Source organism: Drosophila miranda, chromosome XL (assembly GCF_003369915.1).
Source record: "Drosophila miranda strain MSH22 chromosome XL, D.miranda_PacBio2.1, whole genome shotgun sequence".
Classification (NCBI taxonomy): domain Eukaryota; kingdom Metazoa; phylum Arthropoda; class Insecta; order Diptera; family Drosophilidae; genus Drosophila; species Drosophila miranda.
The window spans coordinates 22,065,428-22,082,778 of NC_046673.1; the positions used below are offsets into that span (position 1 = coordinate 22,065,428).

The 17,351-nt window shown below is 45.8% G+C and overlaps 2 protein-coding genes across 4 annotated transcripts; one reads left to right on the plus strand and one right to left on the minus strand.

Annotated features, from left to right (window-relative positions):
• Positions 1 to 6,523: 6,523 nt before the first annotated feature.
• Positions 6,524 to 10,192, plus strand: LOC117185798 (E3 ubiquitin-protein ligase MARCH5). 2 transcript variants are annotated; one of them, XM_033394022.1, is made up of 3 exons: positions 6,524 to 6,623; positions 6,701 to 6,863; positions 8,886 to 10,192. In XM_033394022.1, exons 2-3 carry the CDS (start codon positions 6,859 to 6,861, stop codon positions 10,132 to 10,134), a joined length of 1,254 nt encoding a protein of 417 aa, XP_033249913.1. In that variant the 5' UTR covers positions 6,524 to 6,623; positions 6,701 to 6,858; the 3' UTR covers positions 10,135 to 10,192. The 2 variants fall into 2 exon arrangements, with proteins under 2 accessions (XP_033249913.1, XP_017156156.1); XM_017300667.2 differs by lacking the exons at positions 6,524 to 6,623; positions 6,701 to 6,863 and adding an exon at positions 8,554 to 8,744.
• LOC108164760 lies at positions 6,942 to 8,168 on the minus strand. Of its 2 annotated transcripts, XM_017300670.2 has the most exons (3): positions 7,955 to 8,168; positions 7,832 to 7,896; positions 6,942 to 7,770 (listed from the first exon to the last, which is right to left on the minus strand). In XM_017300670.2, the coding sequence occupies exon 3, from the start codon at positions 7,733 to 7,735 to the stop codon at positions 7,142 to 7,144; it is 594 nt and encodes a 197-aa protein (XP_017156159.1). In that variant the 5' UTR covers positions 7,736 to 7,770; positions 7,832 to 7,896; positions 7,955 to 8,168; the 3' UTR covers positions 6,942 to 7,141. The 2 variants fall into 2 exon arrangements, with proteins under 2 accessions (XP_017156159.1, XP_033249917.1); XM_033394026.1 differs by having other exon boundaries at positions 7,832 to 8,168.
• Positions 10,193 to 17,351: the final 7,159 nt, after the last annotated feature.

The window sequence follows — 17,351 nt, forward strand, 5'->3', positions numbered from 1 at the left end:
TCAAGTTGTGGGCGTGTCCCCCCGATATCCGCCAGCACTCAGCTGCTGTCAATCAAAGTTGCATTTTTCTTTTCAATTTTCTCTTCACTTCTGTTGTTGCGGCCGCGGCTCTTCCCCACTCAAATGGGAAACCCGGAAAAGCGTGTGTTAATATGAAAAACTTCAAAAACCAAATGCCATGCGGTGCCGGGGAGTGGCCTCCATGCTGCCACGTTGCATTTGCAGTTGTTGTCACAGCAAGGCATTAATTATGCCATCAACAAAGTGACGACACGACAGCGCACCAGACATATCCTGTTGACAGTCTCACACCTCACACACCCCCCCCTGACTGTGGCACTGCCGCCACTGAGCTACTGAGCCACTGAGCCGTGCTCCTGCCCCTGCCCCTCCCCCTCCCCCATCTTCTTGCATTGGACAAAGTTTTTCGCGTGGCAACGGAAGTCACGTAGGCCTGGAAGTTTTTCCAGTGAAAATGCTCAGTGCTCGCAATTATTAAATCAAACAAGGAAATATGGCTCAGGGGGAGCAGCTGCGAAGGGGGGGTGTGGCAGCCAAAGGAGTTGCAGCTTTATTTGGGGGCGAGGCTCAAAGTCCTTCTGAAATTATAGCTTCAGCCTTCGGCCGTTTCCGGACGAGGCGATTTGGAAAACTACATAGTAAAGATGCTAAAAGTTGGCCCAAAAATCCATTAAAGATATAGAAAAACTAATATTGTTATTGGATTTTCTTTCCCCCCAGATATTGGGGCGATGGATTACTCATGAGGACCATGAATTTGCATCTTTTTGTATCTGTTTTTTTTATCAAAAGTTAGAATGAATAATACAAAAATGTACCATTAAATATAAATAATAGCTTAAACAATAAATTTTGTGTACGAACGAATGGCTGAAGTCTCTGAAATTTAAGCATCTTTGAGAACAATTCATTGCATTTTATTTTTGATCTCCCTAATATCTGGGTGGACAGAACATTCATTTAAATATAAGAGATGAAAATGAATACCTTTCCTCTATGAATACTAATTGTTTCATGATACCTTTAAGAGTTCCCATTCAGATCTCCAGATCATACACAAATTGCTCTACCGCTGAGATACCGAAACACAGCAAGAGGCGTCGCCGTGGCAGGAACGGAAAATTTAGCCCCGTTTTCGTACAAATATTTGGCTGTTTAAAAATAAAATAGACAATTTTCAAATAGAACCGAATGGAAATGGGGAAAAACTTAGCCGAGAGACACAAATGTATCTATGAGATGTCGCTGCTGCTGACAAATAGAATTCCATGCAAGTCTAAAAATACTTTTGAGGCAATGTTAGCTTTTGTCTTTCGCTTTCGCTTTCCTTTCCTTTTTTTTTTTTTTTTTTGAGGAATTTCCCCCGGAGACACCGTTTCTCTATGTTCGGAGTGGAGTGGCGGGGAATGGCATGGAATGGAAAATTGTCCCCATAAATGTCGATTAATTTATGTGCGTCCTATGGTAACATGACATTTGGATGGCCGGCCGAGAATCGTTTCGAGAATCGGTCGGTAGCTGCTAAATGGAAAGTTATATATGGGAAATGGGAAATGTGGAAGTGGGCCTATCTATGACTGGGACTTGGACTGGGACTAGAACTGGGACTGGGACTCGGACTGCGACTGCGACTGCGACTGGCACTGCCACTGCGTTGGCGGCCTTTGGCGACGTTTGACGATGGCGTTGTCAGCGTTCTGGGCGATTAGTCGCCTCAAAAATAGACCCAGACATGCGGAAGAGCAGAGCGAAGGCGCTCTGGGATGGGAAGACGACGACGACGGACTGTTGCCGTGTGCTCGGTGCGGTTGTCAGGCGACATCTTCATCTCATCGCCGCATCGCATCGTCTCGCCCACTCGCCCACTCGCCTATCTCCCAAATTCTACTCTGGCTCTGGCTCTGCCTCTTTCCTGTCTGTTCTGTCTGCCCGTCCACCTAATAATATTTCCCACTAATCCTACACAGAAAACTATTTCGGTGTTAATAATCTGCTTCCGCAATTCATCGCCTCTGTGGTTCCATGGCTAAGCTATGCGATCTGTCGCCTCCTCTGACGCCTGTGCCCGGCATCCATCCAAATTGCTCTGAGACGCTCCTTTAGGGGGGGTGGGGGCTTGGGGGGCAGGTGATTATTGTGGAATTTATTCCAGTATCGGATGGGGAGGGCTGGCTCTCAGGGTGTGTGTGGGCCATCTCTTAACATTAAATGAGTATTTAGTGCTTATCGATATTGATTGCCACTAAGATCGGATCCCTATACCATCTACATATGTGCCTGTGTATGGGCATCCCAATATTCACTGCTCTCCATTTCCTGCTCCCATTCCAACCCCATCCCAGACAAATGTAGTGCTGGTGGGCTCCCATCCGGTTCCGAGTGGGACTTGGCACCCACTTGAGAGCATTTGAGACTTTCTTCGACTTTTAGCCGGGCCGCGTTAATTTATGTGCCGTATTTACACAGTCAGAGAGCCAAAGGTACTCGTACTCGTACTCGTACTGGTACACTTTTCTGCATCTCTCTCTCTCTGTGTCTTTCCTCGGCAGCTATCTCCAGCTGGAGCCGTATCGTGCCGGGCCAATTTTCATGCAGTCATTCCTCATTCATTAAAGCGTCGTATGGAGCCGAGAAAGAATGAGAGACGGTGGGACTGTGCGACGGACAAAGAATGAAGCCGGAGAGAGGAAGACGGAGCTGGAAGATGGAAGATGACAGAGCCAAAGACTGAGCCAAAGACTGAGCCAAAGACTGAGCCAGAGACAGAGCCAGAGCCAGAGACAGAGACTTTTGGCATGGCATTAACCTGTAGAACTCCTTTCACTTTACATTCTAATTCCAAAAGTTCCAACAGTCGCATACCAAAAGCTTGTTGTGGAAGGAGCGGGGGGTATCCGACATTCTTCTCTTTTGTGACGGGGGGAGGGGCGAGGGGAGGGGAGGGAAAAAACCTGAATACCTCTGCTGAATGCTAATGCTAATACTTTGTGCCCGGCCAATTCCCCCCACGGCGGCCTATGAAATATGCATGCAGAAACAGAAACAAAAACAAAAGCCCAGATAAGAATTCCCAACTATAAAAACCAAAACTATCGATCGATGTTGAAAAACGCGGCCAAATCGATGGAACAAATTAAATATTTAATTGCCTCTGGCACTGCCTATGCCTATGCCTCTGCCATCGGAGTGATGTGCATTATTAAGTAACTTCCCGAAGCAAAGCACTGGACAACATCGGACCAGTACCAGCCCAGGCCTCGCCCTCGTCCAGTGCTGTGATGTAATTGATTTTGATTTCCATAGTCGCACATTCACCTTCCCGACCACAATTCACGATCTTAAAGATATAGCCTTGTGTGGCTATATCCACCAAGAAAGACCTATAGTGCCTATAGTATGTTCCTTGTGTGCCTATACAAAAGTTTAGTTTGGTCTTTAGTGTATTCCAGAATCATAGAGAATAAGTGCAGAATTATCTTAAGATCGGATCATTAGTACATCTGCAATAAAGAATACTATTTCGTGGTCCAGTGTGCGGAGTAACGGCTGGATGGTACGTCGTTGATGTGAAGACTGAGAACTAGAGAGAGGGAGACAGTGGTCGGTTCGGTATGAAAACATCTGGAAAGGGGTAATAAACACTGAGCAAACCTCTATCTACTCCTATGTTTCCCCCCATCAGCCCCATTGTGTCTTCTCTCATGACAAATGCAGGAAGAGCAAGTACATAAGTCATGAGTATTAGTAGTGTCGCGGAACGTGTGCTTCGATTGTTAGTAATCATCTAGAGGAGTGGAATGGAATGGTAGCTGCCACGCGACAGACTAAGCTTTTCACCAACTAGGGCACAAGTGATAAGGTCTAAGGTAGGGGGAGAAGTCTGATAGAGGGCTCATAGATAGAGATAGAGAGAGAGAGAGTGAGGTGTGGCGATAGAGACAATGTTTGGCTCTCCTGCCGAGTCCACACCCATTCAATCATTGCTCATTGAATTGAAGAATGCGTTGACAGCCCATAGAGGAGAAGAGTAGAGCATAGAGCAGGGGTAAGGGGTAAGGGGTAAGGGACCTGGAATAGTGGAGACCTGTATCAGGTGAGATAAGGTCAGTCCGAGCCCGATTTCGTGGTCGTGGAGAGCGGAAGAAGCAGCCAAGGGTGGACACATTTCGAAATGGTCTGGACATTGATATGATCTCCGGGGAAGTGGTATAAATACACCCAGGCGTGAGAGAGCCGTATATCAAAGTGCGTGGAGAGAGAGCAGAGAGAGAGAGAGCTCTGGATCAAGAGCTCTGGTCGATAGATAAGCCCCAAATGGCGGTCCACTCGAAGCAATTTCGTGCCAAAAAGCGATTAATCATCTCTTCCATACAATGGCGTTCGTCGTCTGTTTGGACAATAGCAATAGCCAGAACAAGAGTCAAAATTCGATGTTTGGCCAGAGTTAGATTAACATAACCGATGTGGATGTGGATGTAGATGTCGATGGCGATGACGATGTCTGATGGTGTCCATGCGGGTCATGGGAAATGGTCGGAGCGGTTCCCGGACAAAGTACAAAGGCAGCTCCATGGAGCTTGTCTAGATTCTGTATTGTTGTCCATTTGAAGCAGCTGGATGCGGCAAACGCTGAAGAACCCCGCCACCAGCCATCAACTCTCAAGTGCCACTTGGGGCAGAAGCACAGATCAAGCGTGTGGGGTACAGTGGGTGTTGCTGTTGCTTTTGCTTTTGCTTTTGCTGCTGTATACAAATTCCCTTAATCATCGCCATAGAGTAATAAATCTAAATTCCACGCAAAAACCAATCAACTCCTAGCAGAGCAAAGGATAGTCCAGAACTCACGAGAGCGGGTCAGGGGGCTTCGGGGATCGAAGTTATTGATACCCTTGCAGTAATATTCTATATACGATATGTAGGTAAAGTATATGTACACTTGATATAGTTTTTCAATGCTAATGAAGAGATCCCTTTAAATCCTTTTTTGTAAACAAAAACTAATGATTACTTTAGTCAGATATGATATCCTTAGACCTGACAAGTTGTTCTTCCCTACTTTTGCACTTGGTTTCAGTACTCGTCAAGGGATTCATTCCATCCCATTCTTGAGCTCGTTAGTTGACCAAAACTTAAGAAAACATTCAGCTTTCAGAGTCCCAGAGCCCAAGTGGCAGCTCCCTGATCTGTAATGCGCTTTCAATGCCAAGACTTAGGCCTAGGCACGGACCTAAAAAAAACTGAAGTAAAACAATAACCAAAAAGATCTGAGACACAGACAATGCCAGCCAATTACCAGCGATAACACAAATATTTCTGTAACAACCAGTTCTCTGCTTCACTTCCACTTCCACTGGTAGTCTGAATTTCAGTTTCGATTTCAGTTTCAGTTTCGTCTGTCGTTCTGTCAGTCGTCAGTCTGTCAAGAAATTAGCACGTAACTTCTGCTCTAACCTCAACCAAAGACCCCACCCCACTCCACCCCACTAAGTCATAAAAATAACAATGAACAAGACACAAGACACAAGACAGGGCCCAAAAATGTACAACTGTTTTTTGGTTGTCATGCTCATTGAGCACGCTTGAACGCCACAGCATTGGGTGGGCAGTAGGTGGAGCTGTGGGGCTGGGGCTGGGGCTGGGGCTGGGCACGCTTAAGACAACGGGGAGGTACCTCTAGTGGCTCCTCTGGTAGCGGTAACCGAGCTTAGGCCGTGCGTGCCCATACTTACCAACGATTTGTTGACATTAGGTCTTAAAATTTATTAGTTCTTATTGTCAACGGCTGGCGGATGCCGATGCTGATGCCTGCCATGGAATGGGGATAGGGTTTGAGGATGGGGCTGGAGTTGGGGGCAACGGTTCGTGGTGACTTTGGACAAAAGACGAGGGCGTGGCAAATTGGATTGCGGCTATTTAATGCCTGCCACAATCGACGGTATGGGGAACCAATGAAGATACCACTAACAACAGCTAAATTGTCAATTTAATATTGGCCGTTGGAAACTTTTGGGTCTTCACAGATCTATGGAAAGTTTTGGCTGTAATTATTATTATTTTCTGGTATATTGTCTGAAACTTGCAGAGACTATGGGACTATAAGTTCAGACTGAAAAAGCTGACAAATGTGTATGTATTTCATAAGTAATTCTCAGGCTCGGATCCCTTCCGCTTCTTCATAGGATGAAACCGATAACGCTTAAGCCCGATCTGATCATAAATATAGCCAGGATAACAAAATATTATTGAATTTTGGCTATTTGAACACCGGGTTTTCGAACAGAACTGTTGCTAGAGCAGTGCGCTTTTGAATGCTTACATTACATCGATCAAGTTTTGATATACCTACTTCGTATACCCGTGCCTTCAGCTTTTCCCACATTTAAGCTCTTCTGTTTTGTATCTCTTAAAATATCCTTTTATTCGTTGAAGTATCTACAGTTTCTGGAAAGATATGAACTAACTAATTTCCTTTGTTTATCATTCACTTAACTTATCATTGCAGAAAGGCTTCTTGAAGAGAATGACTTGAAAGACATGACCTCCAAGCACTGAAGGAAGAGCCTGAAAATATCGACTCGAATAAACCAAAGTGTGGAATCTCAGTAAGGATATCTGCCAGATCGAAAAGATTTGTTCATAGCTCCACGTGTTCTTTCATGTTCTTGTTCCCTCCTTGCAGTCCTTGTGGAACACAAAATGTGTGTTTAACAGCCACTAAAACACTATGTAAAGCCCATTCTATAAAGCAGCAACAACGTAGTATTATTGTGAGGAATTTTTGTGGAACTGGGACTCCGTTGAAACCTATTGGATGTGCCCTCAACACACCATCGCGGAATGGGGTAAGCTTTGAGCCAACCTACGCCATTTTCCATAGCCCGGAAATATCCTTATACATTTTCAATGGCTTAATGACAAGGTTGTGGTAAATTTCGTTCTTTAATATTGCAGCTAATTACTTAAAAAATTTGTTAACACCCTAGCTCGTCCAAGATCGAAAGACTAAGGGTCCGAAGGAAAATAGATAAATAATCGTCGAGTCGCTACGTGAAGCGCACTTGGAAATCGAGGGATGGTTGAGTGGGGAATATCTGATTAATTGTTTGGTGTTTCTGGGAGTTTACTTTTCGCCGGCGACGGCCAGGGCGGCAAGGAAGAAGAAGCCCGACCAGCTGATGTAGGTGATGGTCTGGCCGGTACCCTCGGAGACATTCTCCTCGAAGAAGGCGGCGCCGAACTTGGCCATGAAGGCCAGGAAGGCCATGCCGCCCAGATTCCAGCTGCTCTCGTTGAGCGCCAAGTAGACCAGCGACGAAATGTTACCCAGTATGGTCAGGGTCTTGAGAGTGTCGATGACGCTTCCGTTTTCGTCGCCGTCCTTGGCCCAGCCTATGATCACGCTGACCGCCAACGGGACGATGAACAGGCCGTGGCCCAGGGCAAGGTTGTTGCTGTCGGCCCCCGTGAACAGATCCACATTGACCAGCGGCAGCGGCACGATCTCCATGAGGGCGTTGGTGGCGTCGTTGGCCTTGGTGGTGTTCTCATCGCCTGACACGGTGGCCACCAGGCCCAGCAGTCCATGGCAAAAGCCGACCACACAGGCCGTGAACGCGTACGGATGCTCCTGGGGCCCGATCTGGTAGAATCCAAATCCAGTGGCGCCGCACAGCAGGAGGTTCATCACACTAGTCACAGCGCTGTTGTCCGACATCTTTGCCCGCGTTTGGTTATTCAATCGATGATTTGCTATTTGGGAAATCGACTTAGCCTTCGGGATCGCTAGATGATTGGGTGGCTGATGGCTTACCCAACTGCTCTGCCGATTGACTCTCTCAGGGGCGGCTTGATCTGCTGCTGCGCCCAACTTCTGTCCTGATCTTGTGAATTGCAATCTCAGCTCTTTGTTTAAGCAGATGATGGGGGGGATTACCTTTCTGCTATGTGCTTGCTGCTTGCTAAATTGTTGTATCTCTTTGGCCTGCTAGTGCTCAACGAACCCCAAACGCAAGGACCGTAGGAAAATATAAATGTTGAATCGAAAAAATTTGATTTTATGACACCTCAGTTTTACTGGAGAATCTGTCGACCGAAACGTTGAACGAGCTGTGCTGCTATGCCTGACTCCTGTGGATTTGCTGCCACAATGAAAAGAATTAGTCGAAGGCAAAGTCAAGGCCTGCTGCCATTGGATAAAAAGGGACTCTACTCCGACTCTGACTCTGCCTGGTTACGTATGCTTGCCACTTACTGGCACTTGTACTTATACTTGTACTTGTACATCATTAATTTTAAATACAGCTATTAGTGGCTCTCTCAAATCCCATTCATTATTTATTGTTGCAAATATAGACATAAAATCTTTGTGATTTATTGAAGGTTTATTGCTAAAGTTTTGTGGAGAGAAAGAGAGCTTGTCGTGGCGATAGTCCGGTGCAAGCTATTTTATTTGAACATAAAAGGTCTTACTAACCTGGCTCGATAACCAGTCGATAACAAAACAAAACGAATTCCAATCAAGCAGGCGTTGCGATAAACGCCATGTATTCGAGTAAGTGCCAGCTCTAGCTTGGGCTCTGATTCTTTAATCGAGTGGAGTTCGTCGTGTGATTGTTATAAATTTCGGAAAAAAAATTCGTTTTGAAATTCACACCGATATACATAGAAATAATATTGACCAGAGTGTTGCCTTGAACGGATTAAATTAGATCTCTACGTCGGAGGTTAGTACTCGGTTCTGTATTCATTCTAGTCGATCTATCACTGCCATACACGTACTCTGCCGTATACGGTCAATATATTCGAGAGTCATAGACCCAGGAATCAAAAATACTCGATTAACTCTTCTTTTTTTTTGCTTTCAGCGGCTCTGTTTCGAATTTGCAGGCTTTGGCACTTAGTTGTGGTGTAATGGAGGACTTTCCAGCTGAGATGATGTCCGCTGGCGACGGGCAGGGCGACGCCACCTCGCAGGAGTCTTCGCCCAGCTCCGGGGACAATTCGGGGCAACTTTCGCTGCACCATTCGGAGGGGCCCGAGAACCAGGACGAAGATCGCACGTGCTGGATATGCTTTGCCAGCGAGGGAGAAAACCGCCGCGCCCTGTGGGTGCAGCCGTGCCAGTGCCGCGGCACTACAAAGTGGGTGCACCAGAGCTGCCTCTACCGCTGGCTCGACGAGAAGCAGAAGGGCAACATTCGGCGCATTGTCGTCTGCCAGCAGTGTCTGACGGAGTACCTGATAATCTTCCCACCGATGGCCCGCCTGGCCTCGGTCCTCGACTTCACCGAGCGTCTGGTCCGCCGCACCAGTCCCTATTTGGTGGCGACCATTTTCTTCGGCTCCATCTACTGGTCGGCCATGACATTTGGCGCCATCACTGTGGTCCAGGTCATGGGCAATCAGCGCGGGTTCGTGCTCATCGAGAACGCAAACACGCTCGCTCTAGCCACCGGTCTGCCCCTGATTCCCATGGGCCTGGTCGTCTCGCGACTCATACGCTGGGAGGACGCCACGCTGAACTTCATACGCAGGCGCCACAACATATTTCGCAAGCTGCCGCTCCTGAGCTGGTGCTACGGCAGTATTCCCGAGTCCGAGGACGAACTGGCCGTTGCGGAAAATTCTTCGGCCGTCCCATTCACAATGGAGCCATTGTACATTGCTCGGGTCTGCGCCGGCGCCCTTGTGCTGCCCACCTTCGCCACCATCGTCGGAGGCATCTTCTTCAGGGGTGTACACGACTCCCTGTACCGCAACCTGCTCGGCGGTGCCACCTACATTGCGGTCAAAGGCCTCCTCAACATCTATCTCCGACAGAAACTCTACTTGCGCCGGCGCCGTCGTATCATATACGACTACACCGAAGAGAATCTTCGCCTCTACGGGGGCAACCAGCCCGATGGCACGACGGCGGCACAGCCTGGAGCCGGACTACTTCGCCAGGATGCCGGCTTTGAGTACGATTTTAGCACCGATTCATATGAAACTGACGACTCCGATGTATACGATAGTTCAGATCTTTCGATTCACAGCGACCCCGGATTCAACGTGGAGTACTCTCGCGAAGATTTTCCAGGCTCGTGGAGTGCATCATGGACATTACTCCATTAGATTTAGAAGCGAAGCGATAGTAGGAAAATTTTCATTTAAAGGAAAGGGTGGTGGGGGAGGGGGGGGGCATCTAAATTTATATTCATCGCAGTAAATCGTTCCTTTTTCGTCACTTAATTATTTATGTATGCTTCTATGTGACTTAAGGGTCTTGTGCAACACTTCTATAAGAACAAGAGCCGTGCAATTAAAGAGACCCGATATCACGAATCATTGGTGCTATTGGAAGAGGGGAAGAAGGGTGCGTGACTGTCCTCCGATCTTTAAAACTATCCGATGACATGAAAAGTTTCCGTACGCCTTGGTCGGACCTAGAGGCAAAAGCTTTTCGCGGTGCCTGAAAGTAGACCCTACGTTTTTGTGCTGCCGCCATGGCAGGCCCGCAACGTCTTGGCATTTATCTTGACCAACTTTACTAACCCCCAACTCAACGCCAAGTGTACTCCAAATATGAGTATTAGCATATATATTACCTTGAATATAAGCAGGTTCGTTTAGAAATCAATCGGCTAAGATTGCAGAAAGCTATGCTCGGCAGTGGCTTACAAGTTCGAGCTTAAAAGCCTCCACTCGGCAGTGTCCCATCAGCGAGCTTCTGCCATGCAGCGCATTCCTTGCGCGTTTTTTTTAATTTTGAGTTTGCTGCTGTTTTAACAATGGAAGGTGACGTTTGTTGAGTGGTCGTCGTCTCTTCAGCACTTTATGAACATACATATGCATAAACGATTAAAAGATGCTTAATTTAATACAACAATTATTTTTGTCCTGATATAGTAGTATATCGATATAGTATAGCACTCCATAAAGTATAACCAACGCTGTCTTTTGCAGGTGGCACGTCTCGAGGTCCTGTTAGTCGCACTGCAAATCGTACAAGTTGCAGTCGTCAGAGTCCGCATGGAGGAGGACATAAAACTCATAGTACAAAAGTGATACGAGGATGCAGACAATGAGCCAGAATGCCACGCGCCCCACGGTCCAGATTGGATCAGGCTTAGGTGCCTTTTCATCGATCTGAGGAGACTTTCCAGTCCACTGGCGCATCGTTGCCCGATTCTTGCCCATTGTACCTGAAGCTTCACTTTCTATAACTCTTCCTATGGAATTTGTAGCCAGCCGAAAACTATAATTGAGTAAATTTTCTCAGGCAACTTGATAGGGTCTAAGAATAATGATATGTATGGTGAAGTCAGTCATGGCTTATAAGCTTATACAAAGGCTACAAAATGCGTTCTTTGTGAATGTATTACAAGTGGATATTCGTAGACTGTGGGTATTCGATGGGACATGTGTGTTATACGAACGAGTTTACGAAGCTTAGGGATTGGAAAACAAACATTTTGTGTTCGACCCCTTTGTGGTAGTTCTGTTAAGCGAATCTGAAGATATTTCTCACATGCAAAATATAGCTATGATTGTCAAATGAATTTTAGAGATCTTTGCATATATATCTCGTTTGTTCATTGGATTTCAGGTTTGGGAATACGATAAATATTGTGTTTGCCGTATGCCCAAGTAACAGTTTATTTCACATTCATTTCAATATCGAAACTACACACATCATTATTCTAAATTCAGTTAAAACAACAATTTTCGATAGGAAACGGGTTGAAAAATACAATATTTGTGATTGGGTTTGGGATTTTGTGTTGGGCCCTCCTGATGGCAAAGGGCCTGCTGCATTGGATGCTTCTTCGATGTGGGCTTAGGCGTGGTCGTAGGCACTGGTACTGCCTTGACTGGAGTCTAAGCCGAAGTCGATACCGGACCCGTAGTGACGGAGTCCTGTGCAACTGACGAGACACGACGACATATCAGACCATTTCCATCACAAACGTCATCACAGCGAGGCCACCAGGCCCCGATGCTCAGTGATAAAGATGACGGCCTTGCTGATCAGCTCCAAAGAATGTACTGAATGTCACACGGAAATGGTCGTAGCTGAAGCTTTCCAGTTCGAAAAAGGAATTCGGAATGTTTGCATCGTCGGGATCGTAGCCGTAGAGTCGGGCCATGAAGTAACGCATCATCCGAGCCTATGATGTCATCTGGATATGTATGTCCATCGGAAGCAGCCCCAGGATGGTGTTCGAGAGCCCGTCGTTAAGGCCGTACTGAAGGTAAGTGAAGGAAATGTCACTTTATGATGCACTCTGCACTCATCCGTTCAGTCTTTCACAGGTCCTGCAGAGGCCACAGAGCACTTCATCCGGTGTGCCTATGAGTCACATTTTAGGATATAACTTGACACTCTTCCATATTCGGATGTCTCCATTCGATTAAAATCATTTCCGAGCTCCTTCTGACTGTGGAGAACTCCTTGGGCAGCCTCATCATGGATGGCAGGGCATCAGCAGCAGCTGTTGTTAAGATACAAGTACAGAATCGACGCCTCCTTCTGACGATGACTCTACTCGACTTCCTAAGAGTGGGTAGATCTGTGAAACAACAATTCAAAGAGGACTCTCTCGATTAAATTTGTTGTAGGTCTCTCAGTTTCAGTTTGGTGCAGTATGGTGGAAAACGCTGGAAGGACTGGAGCATTATTGTTGGACGATGCTGGATTAGTGAATAATTGAATACCATAATATACAATATATTTAGCATACACTTTAGTTTTCGATAATATATCATATATATTTTTTAAGATACTCTTAGTATGTTCCAAGCATTGGTTTCCGCTAAGTTCATTCTTCAAATGTTATCATAAATTGTGGGTTATTTCCTAATAAGAGTAAATGTACGCAAATTCCCTTGCCTATCCTTTTGTTGAAATTTTGTTTGAATCGACGTGAACGGACTGGACCATCAAGGATTCCGATCTTTTAGTTTGTGGTCGAAGTCGAGCAACGAAGACAGCAGTAGAGTTATCATTGGACACAATGTGTTCAAGGCATATAGTCCGAGCAGTTCCTAAATTTCCGTTTGGGTGTTGCCGAATCGATACTGCATCCCCGTTCACATGCATTGCGCCAGCACCTGGCGATGTACGACCTACGTGCTTCGCAGGTGCATAGATTACCGACATCGTCTTCAATCCCGCACCATGCTTTACCTCATCGCCTTTGACCGGGTAAGTTTTCCTTTTTTTCTCCTCCTCTATTCATGTTTTTCATTTATTATTTTTTCTTGGTTCTTCTTTTTTTTATTCCCTCCAGCTCTATTGACCGAGACCCTCTCTGGCCACAAACTGCTATGGATCGATTCTCTCCTCTTACCACGCCAGATAAATTTATTAAGTTATTATTTACTCATTTACTTTATTAAACTCTTCCTTTCATTTTAGCATGTCGCCCCTTGCGGTGTTCAAGTGAGTGATCAGAGTGCCCACTGAGACCGAAATGCCGACCATCGTTTACCAGGAGCTCCCCCCTTCTGGCCAACGGGTTCATATGAGCGAGTGTGCGCTCAATGACGGCGCCTGACCGGCTGACATCGCCAACTACCCGCCAACTTTTGCGCAAGCGGCCACGATGACAGAATCGTATCCCAGCAGGACATAAGCGCACCCCTTGAATGATCAGAACCTAGCAAGCTATCGTCATCCTTCGACCTGGCCTTCGAGATCATGGACTATGGCTACCAAGAGAGGGGCCACGAGGGCTACTAGATTCTATATAGATATCGTTGTTGTTAGGTTTAAGGATATACGCGTCCATTCATTTAGATAGTAGATACAAATGTTTGCCACTTGTTTATTTATACTAAGCTACGTTTTGATGAATAAAAATATTGAACAATCATTCTTTCTGTATCCTGTATGGGGGAAACGATCCCGATTACAAAAAGGCGTACCACGCTCAGATCGGTTCACAAATAGCGGAGAAAACTGCATATTTTTGATTGGGAAAAATGTCCTTGATCCTTGACAAGGACTCCATCAAATCAGGGACATTTTTTCGGTAGCAGAAAGCCATCGCGGGCCCAGATTGGCCCACAAATAGCCGAAAAACTAAATATTTATGGTTGTGTTTGTTGGAGTTTTTCTGATCACGGAGGGCCATGGCACGCCCCAATCGGGCTACAGATAAGAGCGAAAACAAGATATATGAATGTATATGTCTTGAGAAAATATCCTTGATCCTTGATAAGAACTCCATCAAATCAGGTACATTTTTATAATCACAGGAAGCCATCGTTTGTCCCGATTTCTTCGAGAAAACAAAATATGTGTGGTTGTGTTTACTAGAGTCCTTACGAAAGGATCAAGGACATTTTTGTGATCGGGGGGGAGGGGCATGGCACGCCCCGATCGGGCCACAAGTAAGGGACACACAAGATACATATATACATAGGTCTGGAGATAATATCCTTGATCCTTGATAAGGAATGCATTGGATCAAGGAAGCTATTACGAACACAGTAAACCGTCGCACCGGCTATGTCGGGCCACAAGTAACGGAGAAAACAACAACAACAACCCTCAATCTGCGAACGCTCAAATGGGCAAAAAAGAGAATTTCGAAACTGGGATACCAGGCGATCAGAAATCAGAAGAAGGTCGCTGTGTTTTTTTTTTAATTTTTTTAGTTTTATTTTAAGGAAAAACAATGCAAATCATAAATAATAGTTCCCGTTTTTAGCCATTTCAGCGGCCAAAGAAAATATCAGAAACCGTTGCATACTTTTGGGGGGCAAAAACGAGAAAATTTAATTTAAAAAAAAAACTAGCGACCTACTGCTGATTTCTGTTCGCCTGGTATCCCAGTTTAAAAATTCTCGATTTTGGCCGTTTGAGCGGCCGCAGATTGAGAATTGTTGTTGTTGTTTTCTCCGTTATTTGTGGCCCGATTGGGAACTGCGACGGCTTCCTATGTTCGGAAAAGCTTCCTTGATCTTATAAGGAATGCATCAAGGACCAAGGATCAAGGACATTTCCTCCAGGCATATGTATCTGGTTTTCTCCCGTATTTGTGGCCCGATTCGGGCGTGCCATGGCCCGCTGTGATCAGAAAAGCTTCTTGGTCCTTCGGTAAGGACGACTTTTTGTAATCTGGATTGTTTCCCCCCTACAGGACACAGCAAGAATGATTTTTCAATAGTTTTATTAATCAAAACTTAGCTTAGCATAATTAAATAAACAAGTTGAAGACATTTCTATCTACTATCTTAATGAATAGACTCGTATATCCTTAAACCTAACAACAACGATATCCATCTACAGTCCAGTAGCCCGCGTAGCTTCTCTCTTAGTTGCCATAGTCAAAGTCCTTGTTATCGACGGCCTTTAAGGTTCGAATTTTGCAAGGTGTGCGCTTCTGTACTGCAAGGATACGATTCTACATTCCGCCATGTCACCCGGTCAGGCACCTGGAGTGGACTTCCGTCATCGAGCTCAAACTCGCTCATATGAACCGGAAGACCAGAAGGCGGGCGACATGGCGTTCGACTACCACTGCTTCCTCAAGAGCAAGCCAGCAAAGCAACGCTTTTCATGTCCTTCCTGAGCTGGTCCTTCACCGATCTGGCCCTATTTATCTGAGATATAGCCTTCCGAAGATTTAGATTTGCATATCTTTGAAATACTGGTTACTTCTAAACGCTATACCTCGGTTCCGCAGCGGCCGATCCGAGATTTCGATGCATTTCGGCAGTCTGGATCCTCGCGTTCCTGAGACAGTTGGTCCTTCACCGATCTGGCCCTACTTATCTGAAATATAGCCTTCCAATGACTTGGATTTACATATCTTTGAAATACTGGTTATTTCTAAACGCTATATCTCGGCTAAGCAGCGGCCGATCGGGGCATGGCATGTCTATGCGTGATCGGGAGAGTCCTGCCAGTCGACTGGCATCAGAAAACAGGACATCAATTTTTTCACGATTTTCGCAAAAAATCATGATGTAACCATCATTAAATTTGCCAAAAATCGGCCTCATTTGCGAAGTCGAGATTTTGATGCCGTTCGACAGTCTGGATCTTCGCGATCCTGGGAGTGCTGGTCCTTCACCGATCTGGCCCTACTTATCTGAAATATAGAATTCCGAAGATTTGGATTTGCATATCCTTGAAATACTGTTTATTTCTAAACGCTATATCTCGGCTAAGCAGCGGCCGATCTGAGATTTTGATGCATTTCGGCAGTCTAGATCCTCGCGATCCTGAGACAGTTGGTCCTTCACCGATCTGGCCCTACTTATCTGAAATATAGCCTTCCAAAGATTTGCATTTGCATATCTTTGAAATACTGGTTATTTCTAAACGCTATATCTCGGCTAAGCAGCGGCCGAGCGGGGCATGGCATGTCTATGCGTGATCGGGAGAGTCCTGCCAGTCGACTGGCATCAGAAAACAGGACATCAATTTTTTCACGATTTTCGCAAAAAATCATGATGTAACCATCATTAAATTTGCCAAAAATCGGCCTCATTTGCGAAGTCGAGATTTTGATGCCGTTCGACAGTCTGGATCCTCGCGATCCTGGGAGTGCTGGTCCCTCACCGATCTGGCCCTTCTTATCTGAAATATAGCCTTCCAAAGATTTGCATTTGCATATCTTTGAAATACTGGTTATTTCTAAACGCTATATCTCGGCTAAGCAGCGGCCGATCGGGGCATGGCATGTCTATGCGTGATCGGGAGAGTCCTGCCAGTCGACTGGCATCAGAAAACAGGACATCAATTTTTTCACGATTTTCGCAAAAAATCATGAAATCATCAAATAACCATCATTAAATTTGCCAAAAATCGGCCTCATTTTCGAAGTCGAGATTTTGATGCCGCTCGACAGTCTGGATCTTCGCGATCCTGGGAGTGCTGGTCCTTCACCGATCTGACCCTACTTATCTGAAATATAGCCTTCCGAAGGTTTGGATTTGCATATCTTTGAAATACTGGTTATTTCTAAACGCTATGTCTCGGCTAAGCAGCGGCCGATCCGAGATTTTGATGCATTTCGGCAGTCTAGATCCTCGCGATCCTGAGACAGTTGGTCCTTCACGGATCTGGCCCTACTTATCTGAAATATAGCCTTCCAATGACTTGGATTTGCATATCTTTGAAATACTGGTTATTTCTAAACGCTATATCTCGGCTAAGCAGCGGCCGAGCGGGGCATGGCATGTCTATGCGTGATCGGGAGAGTCCTGCCAGTCGACTGGCATCAGAAAACAGGACATCAATTTTTTCACGATTTTCGCAAAAAATCATGATGTAACCATCATTAAATTTGCCAAAAATCGGCCTCATTTGCGAAGTCGAGATTTTGATGCCGTTC